The sequence below is a fragment of the Condylura cristata genome, unplaced genomic scaffold (assembly GCF_000260355.1).
Source record: "Condylura cristata isolate star-nosed mole 26May11 unplaced genomic scaffold, ConCri1.0 scaffold00020, whole genome shotgun sequence".
In the NCBI taxonomy this organism is placed as follows: Eukaryota; Metazoa; Chordata; class Mammalia; order Eulipotyphla; family Talpidae; genus Condylura; species Condylura cristata.
Window position 1 is genome coordinate 12891502 of NW_004567121.1, and position 20615 is coordinate 12912116.

Here is a 20615-nt window from a genome sequence, read left to right on the forward strand (position 1 = left end):
AAGCCTCTCGCCGCCCCTGAGCCTCTGGCCTGTACCCCAGTTCTGTATGCACAAATAAATCTTTAAAAAAAAAAAATTAAGAAGGAAATGTAATTTAGTCAAGTTAAAGTATTGCCAGGGCTTTTAAAGCTTACTTTTGTAACAAATAATCATGATTGCTGAATTTGGGTTATTCAAGATAGAAGGGCAAGTATTTGGGGATAAAAACATTGAAAACTCAGATTCAATGGATTCTGTCAGAGATGACTCCCAATAAACATTTTTCACAGATTGTAAATAAAATCCTCAAAGAGTATTACCATAAACAATGAGAAGTATGTCAACTGAATATGCACTAGTGAGTGTTATATAATGGGATTTTTTTTTTTTTAAGATTTATTTATTTGTGCATACAGAACTGGGGTACAGGCCAGAGGTGCAGAGGTGGTGAGAGGCTTCACCAGAGACAGAGTGGGGAGCAGTACAGGCTGACTGATAAAGTGCACTGCTGAGGGGAGCGGTGGGCAAAACAGGAGAGGACTGCTGTGCCATGTGGGTCAGCTCCAGAGGATCGAACTCGCACTGCGGCTGCGGCTAGCTTGCAGTGGTGTACTTTAACCCACTGGGCCACAAGGGAAGGCCAGAATTTTTTAAAGATTTTTAAAATTTATGTATGCATACAAGAACTGGGGTCAGAGGTGTGCAGGGATGAGAGGATTCACCAGAGGCGAAGTGGGGGGCAGAACAGGAAGATCCACCAAAATACACTGCTGAGGGGAGCAGAGGCAAGACAGAAGAGGGCTGCTGTGCCATGTGGGTCAGCTCCCTGGCCGAGGTTTGAGCTCAGGCCATAGCTCCCCAGCCACTAGGAAAGCCTCAAGTATGACATTTTATATGGAAAAAGAAGTTTACCCTGATTAGGTATTCAAGAGATATCAACATTTTTTTTTCTTCTTTTACTCTTTCATATTTTAAAATGATCTATAATGTATATATATTATTTTTATACTTAAAATACATACTTAGAAATAACAGGTGGCTGAATGTTCAAATTGCAGTACTAGATATGGCATTTAACTGTTGAAGTGCTAAGTTTCTGATTTAACTTTTTCTTCCCCAAAGTGTTTAAACCTAAATAATGTTCTGGGCACTTAAAATACAGACTCCCTTTCTTAATCAATTAATTAAAATGGCACATGTTTGCTCCAGACACCTTTTTCCCAAAAGGAAAAAGATAAGACACACACAAACCTACAACTTCGTTTATTTGAAAAATGGGAAAGTGGGGCTAACACGAGAGGCTAACAATCAGAAACAACAATGATAGCAGAAACTACCATCTCTCTTTTTCAGCACTGTCTCCAAGTCATTTGTGGCAGGGATCTGCCATGCACAGAAGGAGCGGAGAATTACATGGTGAGACCCTCCTCTCAGCCTGAAATTTTCTTCACCTGAGTCTCCTGCTCACTTCTGAAACTCATGTTACCTTCTGTGCTATGTTCCCCAAGTCCCTCAACAATCTTCTCTGTGACCCCTCAAGCACTCTGCACAGCCGCCTATGCAAGCTCTCATATATTACATTAGGTTGAAAACAAGAGAGGTGAATAGTCCATTACATAAACGAGCCTATGCAAAATGAAAGGAAGCTGACAAGAATCGTTTTCTAATCTTGACCATCTAAAGACAACATCTGAAAACGGGGTTCATAAAAAAATGTGGCATCTCAACTGTACTTTAGATTTTTTGTGTATACAAGAACTAGGGTGTAGGCCAGAGGTACAGGGGGATGAGAGGATTTACCAGAGAGTGGGGAGCAGAACAGGCAGATGTACTGAAACACACTGCTGGGGAGCAGCGGGCAGGACAGCAGAGGTCTGCTGTACTACATGTGGGCCAGCTCTCTGGCCAGGCCATAGCAATGACAGCACTGAGACAGAACCTCTATGCCACCAGGGAGGCCCCTCAATTGTGCTTTAAAGGACAGGTATAGTTTTGAATTCATGAAAGTCAAGAAGAAAAAGTAGCCAGAAGGAAAAGTATTTGAGTAGATAGGTGAGGGGAGTTATAAACAGAAATCTAGAGAAAAGAAACAGTTTGAACAAAGTCAATGAAGCAAAAAAAATGCAAAGAACATTCCACCATGAAGATGGCTAGTTTGGATCTGCACAAGGAAATACAGGAGATACAGCTAGAAAGGTACCTTGAATGGCATCTACAGCCTTGAATGCCAAACAACTGAGTTGATTTTATTCTATGGATAACAGGAACCCAGTTAAGTCTAAAAACCATCAATAATTAAATCTAGTAAAATTACTGACGGCACCTTATTAAGGTGGGTTGGAGGAAAGAAACCCTTAAAGAGATACAGAAAGAGTTTCTTCACCTTTTAAATCACTTAAGTTAAATATAAGGCAAGAAATACAAAGCTGCAAGATAGCTTGGCACTGCCTTATGAAATATAATTAACCTGGCAAGTGTCTGTGGTACATGTAAGTCATAAAGCTTTATATTGATTGAGAATATGACATATAATTGGTTAAAAATGGCACCTGTGGTCATTCATATTAAGTTAGGCATTTAGCCCTTGGTCAGAAACTAAACTCAGTATTAGAAATGTTTCTATAGAAAAACATTATCATCTTTAGTTTGACTCACTATATCTTTCACAGGAACACAGCCCTTCTCATGGGGAAGTCTCATGCAAAATTAAAGGGAATTTAATGAAGTTGTTTTTGAAGAGGCATTCTGCTTACCATCCTATCTTTTCTAGTACATGTGGATTATTCTTATTATAAAACTAATGTGTGATTTAGATGGTTAACACTAAACCCTAGGTAAGATCCTTATTGATTAGCATTTTGAAAAAGATACTCACCAGACTGGTGCTATGAAGTGGCTCTGTCAGAGACTTAGCGGAGGCTTCTTCCTGACCCACAGCAGATACCACAGCAGCAGCGGTGTGTTCTTGAGTCAGGCCACCCACCTGCCCACTACTTGAACTCTTTAGTTTATCTGCAATTCGCTGGTTTTCTTTCTCTAGCTTAATTTTGGCTAATTGTGCTTCCAACATCCAATGTTCTTTTTCCTGCTCCAGCTTGGAAATTTTCTCCAAACTCTGCTGAACCTTGAAAGCAATAGAGAATTCTATATCTCATTGGGTGATACAGACAGAAATTAGTGGCTAAAAAAAAAAATACTTATGAAATGTAAACCAAAACTACCTTATAGAGCTAAAAAAAAAACCTTGGTATAGGAAAGATTATTACACAGGATACATTAAGCCTAACCACAAATTAATGAGAAACGGAACTATACTGAAATCGAAAAATCTTTTCACCAAAAGGTAACACTAGGAGAACAAAAAGGAAAGCCACAAAGTTGAAGAATTTATCTAAAAACAAGTACCTAACTGAAGACTAATAGACAGGACATATAAAGAATCTCTACAAATCAATATGGAAAATATAGACATCCCAACAGAGAAACAGGAAGGAAAAAAAGACACAACTAAGCATTTGAACAAGATAGCTGCTTATTGTTACTATTTGTCAAGGAAAAGCAATTAAAAACTACGCAAATGACCAAAATTAAAAAGACAGAAAATAAAAAGGTGGGCACGGTTGTGGAGCAATCATAACTGATACAGTGCTGGACAGAATGGAATTGGGGGCAAATACTGAAAAACTGTTTGGCAGGATCTTTTAAAGCAGAACATACCCTATTCAGAAACCTCTTCTAGGTAATCCACAACAGAAATGCATGTAAGTTTACAAAGGAAAGTTTACAGCAACACCATGATTGCCAAGAGAGGAAACTACTTATATATTCATAAGCAATAATGGATACATTATGTATATTCATACAACAGAATACTCAACAGCAATGAAAAATGGACAGATGACAACTGCAAACAACATGAATGAATACTACAAATGCAGTATTGAACAAAAATCAAACTTGAGTCTATTATACCGTATAATCTCATTTTTTTTAAGTTCAATTCAATATCCGGTAACAAAACTGATCTATAGTGTTAGACATAGTTAATGTTTATCTTTACAGTATAGAGTAGATCTAGAAAGGGAGATGGGGAAGGCGTCTGAGTCCCTGACAAAAATAATCTTTAAGGTAACCTTTCATAAAGAAATGTCTTTTTAAATTTTATCTAAGTTTATTAATTTGTTTACTTGTGAAAATTCATTGAGATATGCATTAAGGATTTGTATACTTTAAGTGTGTTATACGTCAAAAAGAAACTTAAATCTCAAGGCAAGTAAAAGCTTGAGAATTACATAAAAATAAAAGCAATCTTACAATCAGTTCCACATGCTTTACCAACCACTATGGATGAGTAATTACCATGTATCAGACACTGTTCCTCCCATTATCCCACTGAAACCTTCTAACAGTCCTACAATTCGCATTTCTCAAGAACTAAAGCTCATAGCAACTCAACCTGTTAAGCCAGCAAATGGCAAAGCCAGGATTTGAGACCCCATCTGGCTCACAAGTCTGATTGTTTTCACTATTATCATGTGGCGTTCCACTGGCTCAATTAATCCTACAAGAACTTGAAAGGTATGCATTATCCTCACTTTAGTGACTCAGAATGTTTATCAAACTAACCTGCAGCTAGTAAATGGCAGAGTGGAAAAACAACAGCTTTGAAGTCAGACAATAATACCACTTGGTAGCTAGTTAGGGCAAAAGCTGCTTAATTCTTTGAGTTTCATTTTCATCACATAAAATAAGAAAATCCAGTATCAATTTTTATGATATTCCACATTCTATTGTTTGTCAGGAATTCTGTTTTCCAGAAATGATCCTAGAGTAATTTTTTAGCTCCAATATGCCAGTACATTTATATCTAAAAATAATTAGTGTCCAATAAAAATAATTCAGCAGAGACAAAACACTGTCTGAAATGAGTTTATTTGTGCTTTCTTTAAAATATTTCCAAAACTAAAAGCAAGCCAGGTGTTGGAGCAGACAAATATTTGTCAAAAGTTAAGTTGTATCAGTTTGTACAACATCTGAAAAAGATAGTATCACCCACCTGCACCTGCCCCCCAAATTCAACAATTGACTATTAGCATTTTTTCATTCCTGTTCATTTAAGAAATAAAGCTAACCCACCAATTCACTAACCTGTTGACTATTTCTGCATTATTACTTCAGACACTTAAATCTAGTGCTTGAAGAATGATTATAGTGGTCAAATTGTGACAAAAGTAATGGCAATTAGAACATCAACTGAATGAAGATGACTTATTGTAAAGAATCAACAAATGATTACAGTGCCTTTTCAGTTCATATTAAAGCCATTAACTTTACATGCGTCTCAAAGATCCTTTTAAATAACTCTATGTAGAGCAAAAATCTTTTCCAGGCAATTTAGCATAACATTTGAACGAGTACCACAATTTCCCAGATGCCATACCTGTTGTGAGAGGCCTTCTCGGCTCTCAGTAGAGCTAAGAAGGATCCGGCGGTTTGCCAGTGCTTCCTCATAAGGCACAGATTCCATGAGGGGCTATGAAAAAAGCATCATACGAATTATAGAAAACTATTTTCTGATTTCTTTTTGGAATGAACATGTCCTATGATCAGATTCAAAATAATTATAAATATATTTCACTTTTTTTTCTTTTTCTACAAGTTCAAGGTTTTCTGAAGTGTGACACCTGCTGACTCCTAGCTGCCTTACTCTAGGCATTATCAGGCACTGGGGACACGAGTGAAGCAGGTCTGTGCACACCACATATATAGATGAAGTATGGATCTCTGTCACCTCCTCTGTCCCCAAATCTCCCTCCAACACTCACCAACCACCTGTGCCCCAAATTGCACAAAACCTAAACAATATGAAATATGGAAAAACTAAACATTCTCTGTCATTATTCCTGTTTTTGTCTCTGATTTAAATGTTAACAGCAACTCACAAACCTTTCTCAAAGCCTTCATGTAGGCAGCAGCTTTTTTCTTATACTGCAGCATGCATTCAGCTGAAAGAGGACTAATGAATCCACTCGCTGCCTTAGGCCCATAGCTCAGTGAAGCAATAAAGTAGTCCACATTGCTGCTGAAGAAAGATGCAATCTAAACAAAGCATGACAAGAAGATAAATTTTAGTTTCCAATAACATGTCTAAAATATACGTCTAAGAGCAAAGTCAAAAATGCTCAGAATGGAAATGAAATTTCAAATACTGCCCAAAAATCCTCATTTCTTTCTCTGAAGAGATTATCTAGGTGATTGTTTATAATAAAAAAAAAGGATACCAGTGTAAACATTAAGAACAGACTCCTGACAAGTCTTAACCTCAACAGTTTCTATTCTTCCTAAAAACCAAGAGTGATTCTCATCTATTTTGTAGATGATGTTCCTGAGCTGTTTACCTCATTAATTTCTGCCAAAAAGATCTGTTTGGGTTTATATATTCCATTTATTTTTTAACCTTTGAGTGTTTCCTAGTTGCATAATAATAATACAAGCATCTTGAATGTGTTCTCTATTTAAATTTTATAAATCTCAATTTGTGAATTACAATAGACAGGGGAAAAAAGACTGAAAATAAAATAAATCCTTGTCATTTACAGATTTAACACGTGTTAAATCTATAAGAGACACAAGGATCCGTGACTGTAATTTTGCTGGCCCACGAATTTGAATCTACAGTGTTATATGAAATATTGATATAAGTGAAAATGTACAAAGATTGTTAGCCAGAAAAATTAAAATCTTGAATACATTAAAAAAAATAAATATTTTGATAAGTCAGAAAAACTAACTACAAAACAAAGTATTCTACGTTGGCAAAAAATTATGCAAAAAGTAAGCAAGCAATTAATTACTACTGGTCAAAAAGTTTTTGTGTTTTAATAATATTTTACAAGGCCCTCCCTGGTGGCACAAAGAGTTGGGATGCAGCACTGCAAGCTAGCCACAGCCACATTAGTGCAAGTTCCATCCCCAGCCCCAGAGGTGACCCACATGGTGTAGCAAAACTCACCCGACCCGCACACGGCTTCCCTCAACAGTGTATTTCATCGATCTGCCTGTTCTGCTCCCCACTCTGTCTCTGGTGAAGCCTCTCACCACCCCTGCACCTCTGGCTTATACCCCAGTTCTGTATGAATAAATAAATCTTTAAAAAATAATGTTTTAAATAATAATATTTTACAATTTCAAATGAAATTTAGGTAATATTCAAGAAAAAGAGGATTCTAGAAATCTTGAACTACAGACTCCTTATGAATGACACAAATAATCACATACCCAGCGTTTGTAGTGTTTGAGTATGGTGAGATTTCTCTAGCATTTCTCCATTTCCCAAACATTCTTTAAAAAACATATCACATTTTCCCAAATGCCCAAAAGTAGATGACTGGATAAAAAAGATGTGGTACATATATACAATGGAATATTACTCAGCAACCAAAAAAGAGAAACACATGTCTTTTGCAGCAACTTGGATGGAGCTGGAAAAGATCATGCTTAGTGAGATAAGCCAGAAAGAGAAAGAAAAATACCGGATGGTTTCACTCATAGCAGGAGTATAATGGACCAAGCGAGAAAATAACAAAAACAATGAACAACCATATACCAGAGACATTTTGTGGGGGTGGAGTGGGGAAGAGGATCAAAAACAGGGGGGCGTGGGGGGGAGGGAAATGCACAGGACTATGGTGGTGGCACACGGGTGATTTGGTGATGGGAAACCCGCGGAGATTACAATTGAGATGGAAAAAAAAAATGTGCAAAATGATGTAAAAATAAACTTTTGTAATAATTAAAAAAAAAATCACATTTTCCTACTGTTTTTGTTTTAAAATTACATATTACAAAGTTTAGTTTTGTGAAATGATAGTAGTAAAGTATTATGTTGCCACCAACTAAAGTTAATTCTGATACTTATTTTAGCCCACTTTCAAAAATTTCAAGGTAAAAATCAAATAATCTTTGAGATAACATTTTAAGTTTTTAGGTAAAGTAAATCTAAAATAAGTCATGAAGTATCCAGGTATTTAATATTTTAGAGTTATCATAAAGGTGGCAAATTCAGAAATTCCTATAAAATGTCAATATTTCTTTTTTCCTGACTTTTCCTTAATTGAATCAAAGTTAGAATTATTCTCCGAAAGCCTCTGGTACACCTGCAGATGAAAGTACAGTTATGACCCTATATTATAGACCCAAGCCATAACAAAGAACAGTCTCAGTTTGGGAAAGATGAGACTAAATATCTAATATGATCTTATGATCATTTGATGAACTTAAACCACTTGAATAAACAGTATTCCTTTTATGATCAACTTCTCAGGAAAATAACAATATAACAGAGATTACACTTATTGTCTTAAAAAAAATGCTCAATCTGCTGAAATAAGTGGGCTAAGGTAGTCCTAAATTCAGTTCATTCAGTTTTACACATAGGGGTAATTCTTAAAGAACTCTTAATCATTAAAGACGATGATAACAGCAACAAGAGCACGTAGTCTGAGAATGTGACATCTGCCAAAATTAGAATATCCATATAGAGGGACTTTAAAAGAAACTGCACTTTGGGCAGTTTATAAAGTTATTATGTACTAATGGTCCAAATGATCATTACCAAATATCAAGGGCTTGGTGAAAAGACCCATGTTGAAGCCAATTTAAAAGTCCTTGTTAAGATAGAAAACTATAGCGGTAGCATTCAGATAAATGTTACAAATATAAAACAAAAACCTGAAGGGAAAAAAATTATTAACAAAGGTTTTTTTGTCTTTTTATGGACAATCCCAATTTCTACAGAGCAGAACCTGACATATACAAAAGTCTATATTATGACCATGAGAATCTTCAATTATCAAATATTTCATTAAGACAAACTGATTCACTTATTCATCACAAATGCAGTTAATTCAGTATTGTTTTAATTATCGGATAGGAAGAAAGTAAAGGAAGACAACATTATTTTACAAAATATCCTGATATTTCAAAGTCCTTCTACATATCACTTTTCCTTGCCATTCAAGATTTAAAAAAGAGAGAGAAAAGCATTAAAAAACTGAATTTATTGTCAATATAAACCTAAGAAAAATTACCTTTCCTGCTCCATTTGTTAATGCCACTACTGATGACAGGATACAGTCATTAGTTGTTATGAGCTTCTGTGTTGCTGTTGGAAGTTCATGCTCTATGGTAGCTTTTTGGTTATAATGTTTAGAAATATCTACAAAAGCAATTATATGAAAATTCATTACTAACTATATACAAGTTGCATATAGATTACTACTCTGTTAACTTCTTTATTTATACTCACAAATTTAGAGTTTGAAAAATAAAGGTCCCATTAAACAGCAGGATTGTGCTATTAGGTCAAAAATCCATGTAGAAAGAAGAAAGAAGAGACCACCATCCTAGTCTCTATAATATCCACCGATTTGTGGATAACACTCAAGTCACTTGAGTGTTAGCTTTTATCCTAGTGTTAGGTAAATAACACTGACCAGTATTTACCAGTTACAAATACTGTTGTGATAGCACACTAAGAACAAATGAGAACTTAGTTGATACTTTTATAAGTAAACTATGAAGCTGGAACAGAATAGCCAACATATACACAATGTCCCTCAATACTTAATGGGCCTTAGCTAGTTTGCCAATACACATTCTAACAATGAGAAGTATCTGCACAGCCAAATAAGGGTTGTATTCCCCAGTGTCTGGCTTCACGTACTACTGCCTCTAGGCCAAGAATATTACAACAAAACCTGTGGTTAGAAGAGCACAGAAAAGAGGCTTAAGCATAAAAGTGTGAAGAGAAATTATATTAGGACTATAATAGGTGAAATGGCCAAACAGCTAAGCTTGGGGTTTTTTGGGTATAAACAAATAAAACAAGTTTGTCCTGGAAATAGGGGGAAAAGGGGGGTATTACTAAGACAACACTGATTTACAAAAGGGGAATTATATTTGTAAATAATAAAGTGTTTACAATACAGCTTCCTTGGAATGTTTTAGAAAACTTCTCAGATAGCAGCATTAAAATTACCAACAAAGCTAAAAATAAATCACAAAATGTAGAAATTAACTTTTATGCCAGGTTTATATGCAGAGAATTTCATTTACTTAGAATCAAGGAATTTAAGTTGCTTTTAAACTACAGAGAATTAACAAAAAATAAGACTAGGAAGCACTTGAGACTTAACCTGATAAAAATGATTATGACATTTTAACACAAAATTACTGAGTCATGATTATGCTTATTTTTACTAAAATTTTAAAACTAGGAAATTTTACTTATAAACTTTATATACATATGTACCCAAAGTTATCCTGTAAGATACTTTTCCATTTGATGAGTTTTCGTATACCCTTCAACCAGTTTTCTCTATTGCTAATATCTTACATTACTAGGTACAGTGTCACAAAGAGAGGAACCAATTAATTGATATATTACTATTATGTTTATTTAAAAAAAATTATCCTCTATATAGTCATAGCACATTCAAGCAAATAAAAATTCAACTGGAATACTGAATAATTTTTGTATACTTAACTTGCTAGGTGACATTTTCTTTCTACATACCACAGTTTTATTCAGTATTTCACTGGCAAATACAATGCTATAATACAGCATGGCTGGCAGGCCATCTTGGCTGGTTAGTAAGTGGCTGAAATATTTATCTAAGAACACAGGCAAAACTATACTTTGACTGTAATAATTCTCTGAATTTAATTGCTGACTTTATTTAGTCAAAATATTTAGTTATTTAGGATGTTTCTTGACATTACTTTTAACTCCAAATATAAAAAAAAATGTGACTTAAACCATAAATTCATTTTTCTTCTGTTTTTTCTACAAAACTGCATTAGATCTAAGTAAGACTAAATATCAAACCAATTTTACTTGGAATGCCATTTGTTTAAAAATTAAGTGACTTCCATTTTAATCCCTTCTAGAATATCCATTTTTATAAATTTCTATATCTTTTTACACTAATAACAGCCTCCTTCCTTCTTTTTTTCCTATCTCCCTCCCTTCTTTCTTCTTGCCCTCCTTTCAACTTAGACCAAGCAAAGCAGAAAAAGAAAAGGTTTGAAATAAGAATTCTCTTAAAAACAAAGCTTAGTCTGTTAATGCAAGTTACTGTTCTCGTTGACCTTTCATGAGAGATACTTAATGATCTTCCAAGGTGAGTAAAAAGACAGGTTTGAACTGTGAACCTGGCAATAAGACTCTAAAATCTGCTTGCCGACCATCTTTTGTGTTTCCTAATAGCCTGTCTTCATATTATGTTCATTTTCAAGGAAAAGTAAATGGAACCACAAAGTCAGCTTAGGGAGCCTCTGATTCTATCAGCATAAGCCAAATAATAGCAGTAACATCCTTTGATTTGACCACTTGGCATCTTCTCAATCTTACATATGAACAAAGACATCTTTAGAAAACTTTGTGTATTATAAATTAAGATTTTTATGCAAAGGCAGCTTTAAGGTCCTTCTCATTTCATTGCTACTCTTCACTGCTTGATAAGAATACTGCTCACTAGCAAGAACAAACAATAGTATCAGCACAGGAAAGTAACAGAAACCACCACCAAAATACCTGTATTTACAGAGTTATTTGTGGCTCCTATGCCCTAATTCTAGCTACATAAAGTTCTAGAATAGAGGATTACAATTAAGTCTGAGCTCCCCAAACCAGAAGCTCTTCAGTACTTGTTTACCTTCAGACACCAGTCCCTCAGGTTTTCTATACAAAAGACTAGTGTTCAGGGTTAGGGGTGACTATTGCCATCTGCCACCAACAATGTCTATTCAAGCTGTGTTTCCCAAAATGAGGGCTAGTTCCAGAAATAGAGAGACTTTAAAGTTTCTTATAATTGGAGATAAGTCACAGGAGGGACCATTCTCCAAACTAAATGGTAAGGTGGTACTAGGTAATATTTCTGGGACTAGGAATGATTCCCAGTGCCATGAGTTATATACCCACAGAACATACCCACCAATCTTTTATTGTACATATGCCATCCAGTACAATTTTAACTTTGTGTGAAAGGAGTAATTAGTGACTGTTAAGCAAACAAAACAATGAAATAACTGGGGACCTGATCTATTTCTAATAGTACTTAAGAATTGCTCCCACTCTCTATTCCTTCACCTATGCCAGCACATTGCAAAAGTAAAGGAGGAAACGTAAAGCCATCAGAGCCACAAATTAACAGAACTCAGAATCACATGCTATGGAACATATGAAATGCCTTTGAACAGAACATATTCTTAGAAGCACACATGCAATTAAAAATTGACCAAAGCTTAAAAACATTTTTATTCCTTAAGGACTTAAAATGGGCACTGTAATAAGCATAAACATGCATGGGAAATCAGTGCATTCTTTCTGAGGGCTTTAAACTTTAGTTTCCTCAATTCTTTCTTGCTTGGATTCCAACGAGTGCAGAGTATTTTACTAAATACCTTTGAATAGCATGTCTGGTTTGATAAAGTTCACACACCTGCCTTAAGTCAGTGTGATATATTTTTGGCTACAATAGTGTGCACAGGGTTTCTCTTCAGTACTTGTTTACCTTCAGAAATGAAGCAGATGGGAAAAGCAGAAGGCACTGAGCTGTGCACTTCAATGTAAGCCAAATGCCACTAAGCCTTTATCTGGGGTCTATTAGCCTTGGCAGTATTTGTTTAAATCTCATTCAGACAGAGCTGAATAAGTGAGATGAAGTGTTTTAAGCTTATTTATACTTTTTCAAGTCTCACCTTTCATGACATCATGAAATCCATGCAGAGCAGCACCAACATTTGTTAAGACAGAACTGTAGTTTGTCCGAAGAAGTCCATCTGGCTCTGTACCTAGGAAATCAAAATCACACCCTAAGCATTTCCCATAAGATATCACCTGAAAAATCAACAACTTCCTTTTCTTTTGGCAAGAAAAGGAAGATTTGTCATGATAAACTGAAAATAATGACTCAAAATCATTGCAAATACATTCCAAACTAACAGTGATAAATGTAAACATATATAACTGACCTGCACCCCCCAAATCCAGATATTTTTAATGGTTAAGCATCAAAATTAAACTGCTAAGGACTATGTCTTTCATGATTCTACTTGAAGTGAAAGTGTTTATGGATTTTCACCTTGTTATTGTTTAAGATGTCTTTCTTTTTTTTCTTTCTCTACATACTATTTAGTGGGTTACTAAAAATACTATTATTTAAAGTTCACAGAGTTCCACTTTCAGCATGAAATTATGAACAGTTCCACAGATCCACTCACCAACAAACTAGTGAAAATTATTTAAAAACAACTATTTGAAACTCTGGAAAAAGGTTACACACCAAATGAAGAAACATTTGCAAGAGAAAATCTGTAACAACTAGGTCAAAACAGCAGCAAGAGCCTGCAGAATGTGAAGGAGGCCCACTTCCTCCCTCCCCACCCAAACTCAGTGAGCTAGGAATCCTACTGCAGACTGGTGCATCCAAGAAAAAAATACTCTCCTTCCCTTCCCTCCCAGCTGGAGGGCTGCTTGCTGCTAAGGCTAAGCTCTGGGTATGACTCTGAGGTGGAGTTTCTTTCTTTCACCCAGCCCCAAGTTGTGGGATGAAGCCTTTACTTTGGGTACAATGTTGCTGAGAATATAGGACCCCTGGCCACCCTTCCCCACTTCACTGACATGTCCACATGTCAGTGAAACAGGCAGAAGAGGCGGCCTGGGGCTGCTATCTTCCTCCCACCATGGCGCAGTAAGCTACTGATGCAGAGACCTCATTCTCAGAGAAGTACACTATAGATCACACCCCCTGCACCTGAATCAAAGTACAGCAATTTAGCCTGAGAGAGCAGGCCTTTAAAATAAAGCTCTCTATCTCTTGCTTTTGATTTAATTCACAAGAGTTGGAGATGTTTAATCTAAATGTGCTCCAAATATAAAGGCACTTGTGTGGAAAGCAATTAAGAGGAAATTGGCAGATTCAGTAGAGATATTAACTAAACTGTAGGTGGACTGGTTTACCAGAGAAAACCAAAGAAGCAGTGAAAAAGAGCCTCAAGTCTCAAATATGGATCTCAAAATCCATACCTCCTAGGTATGTGTTAGGTTTAGGTCTATAACTACCCCGACATAGGAATCCAGATTTAATTGGATCAGACTGTGAAGCAATTCATGTCCCCAAGGTATTATTGAAAACAAGAGAACAATAAGCGAGCAATTAATGAAGCTTACACCTAGATGTGCTTAGAGACAAAGACAGTAAAAGAACCCTCCCAAAACCACTATCATCCCAGGGTGACTGTGCACATGCCCAAGGTCCAACCACTGAAAAGCAAAATCAGGATACAATATTTATACTATGAAACTACAAAACAATGTTTAAAGAAAGTGAAGCCCCATATAGATGAGAAAACACACCAAGTTCATGAATCAGACAATTTAACATTCTTAAGATGATAGTACTTCTATTGGTTCCTAGGGCTGCCATAACAAAGGGCTAAAATGAGTTGTCTCCAACAGCAGAAGTTTATTCTCTTTCACTCTGGAAGCCAAAAGTCTGAAATCAAGCTAATGACATGGCCACAACCCCTCCAAGTCTCTGGAAGAGAATCCCTCCTTGCTTCTTCTAGCTTCTGTTGGCCCCAACTTTACCTTGACTTGTGACAGCCTAACTCCAATCTCATCCTTTGCCTTCTCCCCTCTGGTTTCCCTGAGTCTCAATCTGTCTCCAGATCTCTCCTTATAAGGATACCAGTCATTTGAACTGGTAGGGACCTTGAAAACATTACACTAAGTGAAAGAAAGCAGTCACAAAAAATATATACCACATATAATATGATTCCATTTGTATATTCCCAACAGGCAAATGTATAAATAGTTGCCTACTTGTTGCTTAGTGCTGGGGAAGAATGATATAAGTAAGTAAGAGGGTGATAGCTCAAATGTAGTTTTGCATTTTGAAGTGATGAAAATTTTCTAAAATTGATGTAGTGCATGTACTAAAACCATTGAATTGTAATGTATAAAGAGAGAAATTGCCTGCCATCTAAATTGTAAAAGCTATTACAAAAAAAAAATTATAGTTTAGCAATAAAATTATTTATTTATGTATACATACAAGAAATGGCGTTTAGGCCAGAGGTGTGGTGGTGAGAAGATTCACCAGAGACAGAGTGGGGAGCATTCTTAGAGACATCATTTAAACTGAGCTCCATTCAATTCCCTAGAAATCCTCTTTAAATTACATCAAAAGGAAACAAATAGCACTTTTGCTGATACCTTCCCTGTGCTATTTGTTGGAAAGCTGCTACATATATTCAGGTCTGTCCCTCTACATTTAAAAGGGAGGAAAGAAAAAGGATTTACTATTTAACACATCTTCAATGCCTAATATTGCAGTGCATTCTTAATTTTACTTAACTATCACATTTACCTCCATTTTATGAATGGCAAAACAGACACAGAAAGAAGTAATTTGCCCAAGGTCATAAGTGTATAAAGGGATGGAGGATTTTAATTCAAGTTTTTCTGATTGCAGGTTCTAGGCACTTCTCACTCACATAAACTAGACCAGCTCCCGCTTCCATATTCTAGTACTCTTAGTTCTTCAAGTTAAATGAGCAACAAACACACTTACTTGGCAAAGCAAGAAGACTGACGTAAGTCTGAAGCTTCTCAAACACAGCTGTCATCTTTTTCATGTCCTGAGACAGCTCTAAATTTCTGGCTCTTAATGCAGATGTGCAAAGAGAAGATTCACATTCTTCTTCTAAACTAGGAATGGGCAATTTTTTAAAAGTCAGTATCCTAAATAATTTTCAACTATCTCTAAGAAACCATTTAAATCTCAAGCAACTATATCCAAAGAAAGAATCTGCACTTTACATAAAAAGAAATCTGATATCATTTATGTTTTCATTTTTTTAAACCATGGTCCATACACCTGCTTGTTGTAAATGTCAATGGGTAACAGAGGATTAAACAGGAGAAAATATAAAGGTAGATATCTATTATCTTCCCATGAAAGCAGCACAAAAATGTTTTTCTTAAAAATATTTCCAGGAGGTTGGCCCTCCCAGGTGGCACAGCGGGTTAAAGCACAGCACTGAGAATCTAAAGCCCCTTCCGCAAGAGTTCCATTTCCCGCCAGCCCCGGAGGCGACCACATGGTGTGGCAGACCTCTCCTGACCCGCCCGCTGCTCCCCTCAGCAGTGTATTTCATAGATCTGCCTGTTCTGCTCCTCGCTCTGTCTCTGGTGAATTCTCTCACCCTCCGCATCTCTGGCCTGTACCCCAGTTCTGTACAAATAAATAAATAAATCTTTAAAAAAAAAAAATATTTCCAGGAGGAAGCCCTCTCTGGTGGCGCAGCGGGTTAAAGCACAGCACTAAGAAGCTTAAGCCACTTCCAAGGTGACCCGCCCACTGCTCCCCTCAGCGGTGTACTTCGGTGTACTTCGTCAATCTGCCTGTTCTGCTCCCTACTCTGTCTCTGGTGAATCCTCTCACCCTCCAGATCTCTGGCCTGTACCCCAGTTCTGTACGAATGAATAAATAAATCTTTAAAAAAAAAAAAAAGAAGCTAAAACCATTTAAATATATATATATGTATATATATATATTTACAGGAGGAAATGTTTCATTGACTAAATTCCTAAAGAACTAGCAAAAAGCACCACCAAGAAACCTTTTTTCAATGTATTCAAAAGTCATACATATTGGGAAAAAACAGGCTCACATCTAAAAGCAAATACTTAACATTTGTAAAATACATTTTATCATTTTCAATTTTAAATAGTTACTTGGGAAAATTTAATTATAGAATTTTTAAAAACACTTGGACTCTAAGCAGTATTTATAAAAAATGTGTGAGTGGTCAAGTAAAATGCTTTTTACACAAAGCTAGAAAAGTTGTAAGTTCAAGAATGATAACCATATACATTTGTCTTGATCTTGCCACTTCTTCATTTACAGCTTCATTCACTACTAGGCCCATTTACACTAAAGAACATGTCATCCTGTCAATTATAACGGTATTTAAACCAATGACAAAGAAATCATCTAAAACAAACACCTTAGGAGGTAGAGGTAAAGCAATGGGGAATTCCAAGTTAGGATCTTAGGACGCTCCAGTATTTCTAAAAATGTAAAAGCAAAAAAGCGAATAAAATAAAAATTCCTGTTTTAAGTAGTAAATAACACTTTTACAAAGTTCTTAAATAGTCTTCTTAAACATAAACCAAAGCAATAAGGTGCAATTTAGTGTTATTTAAATCTGCTAAGTCAACTTTAATTAGACTGAGCCATAATAGCGAAGGATCTGAATGAAAATATAATTCAGAATTTTTAATTTAGGTCACAATTTCCTGATTCCTATTTTCTGTCAAATGCACAAATCATAGTATTGTGTTACTCAAACACCTTCTTAGGTTAAATTAGAATATAAAATAAGCCTTACCACATATCTTTTAAAGAATGAAGTTTTATATTTTTGATAAGTTAAAGCCTAAAACTTTAGTTTTGCAAGGACTTACAAACCATAATTACTGTATATTTTCAGTATCTGTAAGTTATTCATGTATGTATTTTCTAAACCTTATTTTGCAATGTACTATATTTGTTCTTATTTCTCTTATGTTCCAATTAAATTCTCCTTTTTTAAAGCTAACTCTTAAGATGAAAAGATTTAGACAAGATTCTTGTATCAAAATATACACGCAATTATAATATTGTAAATCTACATGCAGTTACATAAATAATTTTTCTCTGTTCAGAAATACTTAAGCTAGAACAAAGATTATTAAATGACATATCCTGTAAGGGTTGGAATAGATAAAAGTTAATAGCTTATCATTTAAATAAACCATCAATAATAAAATCAAGAATATACCACTTAAAAGAAACCTTAGGATTATAGCTCCAAATGTACATGTTAATTGTTGTAACCCCCATCGAGAAATTTATAGCAAAAGAATAATACTAAAAATGGAAATTTTTTTTCAATAAATGTGTCATTCATAATCAGTGAAAATACTGTTCATATAGCATTATTTGGTCATTGTGTTAGCCACTGTACAAAAGTGCTGAAAGATCCTGGATGACCAAGTACCATTCTTTTTCTTAAATACAAGTGTAAGCTTTTCAAGTCAGGATTTTCCTGTTTCATTGAAGTCCAAATTGTTTGTGGTGAAGAAAGATCAGGCTTTATTACTACTTTAATAAGTCCAGCAAAGGTCACATGACTGCCCACAATTCCCAAAGCTCCCACGCCTGGAGATATAAGTACCTTTTTAACTGATAAGGAAGAATCTTCCTAAGAAAACATATGTAAGAAGTTAAATGCTCTGAAAAAGTTTTCAATTTCACAGTTGTCTCCTAGAAAAGAAAACAATTTCAAGGTTAATAAATAATGCTATTCAACAATGAGGAGCTAGCTTTTTCAGAAATAAAACAGAAGAAAATTACCAGGACAGTTATGGTATCCTCAGTAATACTTTCAAATAAATGAAGCATTCCTTCCTCAAGAGGGCGGACATAGGAGGCATTTTCATGAAGATACTGTGAGAACTGAAAACAAGGGAAACAGCTATGAATTAAATCACTGGAAAATATAATAAATATCAACACATTTGTAAATGGACTTGCTTTTTTATAAAAATAATCTCCTTTACAAACTTTTTTTGGGAAATTTTGCTTTTACACAGAAATGCTTCCCTCTAACAATCTCAGATACTATTCCCAAGTACCCAGTCTACAGCAAAGCAAGGAACTAGATGAGGCAAGAGCAGACTTGGGGAAGGGATACAGCCTAGCAGCCCAGCACCAGTTCGCCTTCTTCCCTAAGGCCTATCTATTCCTTCTAACTAGAGTCCCAGTTGAGGGGGTAGGAGGTCTTGAAAAAATCAAACTGTTTGACACATTTTATGTTAAGTACCTCATTTTTTCCATATACAGTATTCAGGGTGAATAAATTTTAGAAATATAACTGACATCAAAATGAGGATATAAAAAGTTTTATAACTGTTGCTGATATTTATAAAGGACTAATTTAGTATTAAGAATAGATTCAGAGAAAGATGCCACATGCATTCAGAACATTGAAAAGCAAATAGAAAATTTTCCTTTGTAAGCTATCTCAATTATCTAAATAATGGCTCAAATTTGACTATTCAATAGACAGCTATAAGGTCTCATTTTACAGAAATGTGATTCAATTGATAGGACTGCAACAAAACAGACGTGCCGCTGGGCAGCTCAATCTCCTTGAACTTTGGCTTTTAGAGCTATAAAGTAAGTTGAACTCTAAGTTTATGGGTCTAAACATCCAGTTTATGATTCTCTGAACAAGTCTAAACACTCAGATCATTTTATAACAAATGGTTTCTAAATCTCCTTCAGTAATTTAAACTCATTATAAAAACCACATAGATGCCAATGCATCAAAGATAAAATATAGAAATAATATATATTTGAATCTCATAGATATGCATAATAATATGAGAACTGTGAGCCAGAAACTCCCTAGCTAATTAGTTCAATTCTTGACTCAGAAACTGAACGAGAGAATAAATATTACTTTAAACTTTGGGGGTAAATGATTATACAGCAATATATAGCTAATATACTCACTAATATATTACCCTTTTGAGTTAAATCTGGTTTTACAAGCTACCTTAAATCCCTTTTTAGAACTAGTTGGGGAGAGAAAAAAAGAGGAACAAAATTTGTCCCGCACCAAAAGAGCACATGGACTGAGAAGTGACATTTAACCTTCTTATTCCTGGTTAAGCCCTCACAAAATCTTATACTGCCCTCAAAGCTGAACTTTACAAGCAGTCTCACTTCTACTCCAACACGTATAGGAGGGAAAAGGTCAACTATATCATACAGATGTTTTTGTTTTAAACAAACTGAATGATGAAAGTATACCATGAATATAAAAAAGGGAGATATAAAAATGACAAACTAATCTTTCCAATAACAAAATGCACTTTTCACTGTTTTAACCTAATCAAAAAGCTATAAAAAGGCTTTAATTCTACATATGAAAGAAGGTCTCTCTCTACCTTTACCTGCCCACAGGAATCTTACAGAGCATGGAGCCGTATTTTCTCCTTCCAATCTTATCTCACATTCCTCCCCTTCAAACACTAGACACTAAGCTTTCTCAAAGCTCCCTCACCTTCCTACATATACACATCCTCTAACTCTCTCTCCTCTGCTTTCCAGTTCCATGATTCTGCTCATGTCTTTACCTCTTGGAGGAGGGGAGCATGGGAAAACTGCTATTCTGCTTCTCCATTCCAATCATGCCCACTTTCAAAGTCTATTCAAATTGCCAAAGAATCTTTGACAGACATTACCACAGCAATCCTCCTCCTTGATGACCTCAGATGGCCTACTGGCCATACCACTCACTCACACTACAGTCTTTTCACAACTTCCTTAATATTTAACTTCTTAAAAATCTTCATGTTTCGGAGCTTCCCTATGACCCAGAAATCCCACTCCTAGGTATCTACCCAAAAGACACAAAAACACTGATTCAAAAAGATACCTGTACCCCCAGGTTTACTGCTGCTTTATTTACAATTGGAAAAATATGGAAGCAGCCCAAATGCCCAAAAGTAGATG

General features: G+C 35.5%; 1 protein-coding gene across 1 annotated transcript in view; it reads right to left on the bottom strand.

Moving 5' to 3' along the window:
- The window catches only part of PPP1R21 (protein phosphatase 1, regulatory subunit 21), a 52593-nt gene that overhangs the window by 8510 nt on the left and 23468 nt on the right, over window positions 1-20615 (bottom strand). Inside the window, exons 10-17 of the mRNA XM_004686215.2 lie at window positions 18447-18548; window positions 18268-18356; window positions 15618-15754; window positions 12742-12834; window positions 9069-9196; window positions 5926-6078; window positions 5420-5512; window positions 2855-3103 (exon numbers count right to left, since the gene is read on the bottom strand). Coding sequence (XP_004686272.1) covers window positions 2855-3103; window positions 5420-5512; window positions 5926-6078; window positions 9069-9196; window positions 12742-12834; window positions 15618-15754; window positions 18268-18356; window positions 18447-18548 — 1044 coding nt within the window. The remainder of the gene's footprint in view (window positions 1-2854; window positions 3104-5419; window positions 5513-5925; window positions 6079-9068; window positions 9197-12741; window positions 12835-15617; window positions 15755-18267; window positions 18357-18446; window positions 18549-20615) is intronic.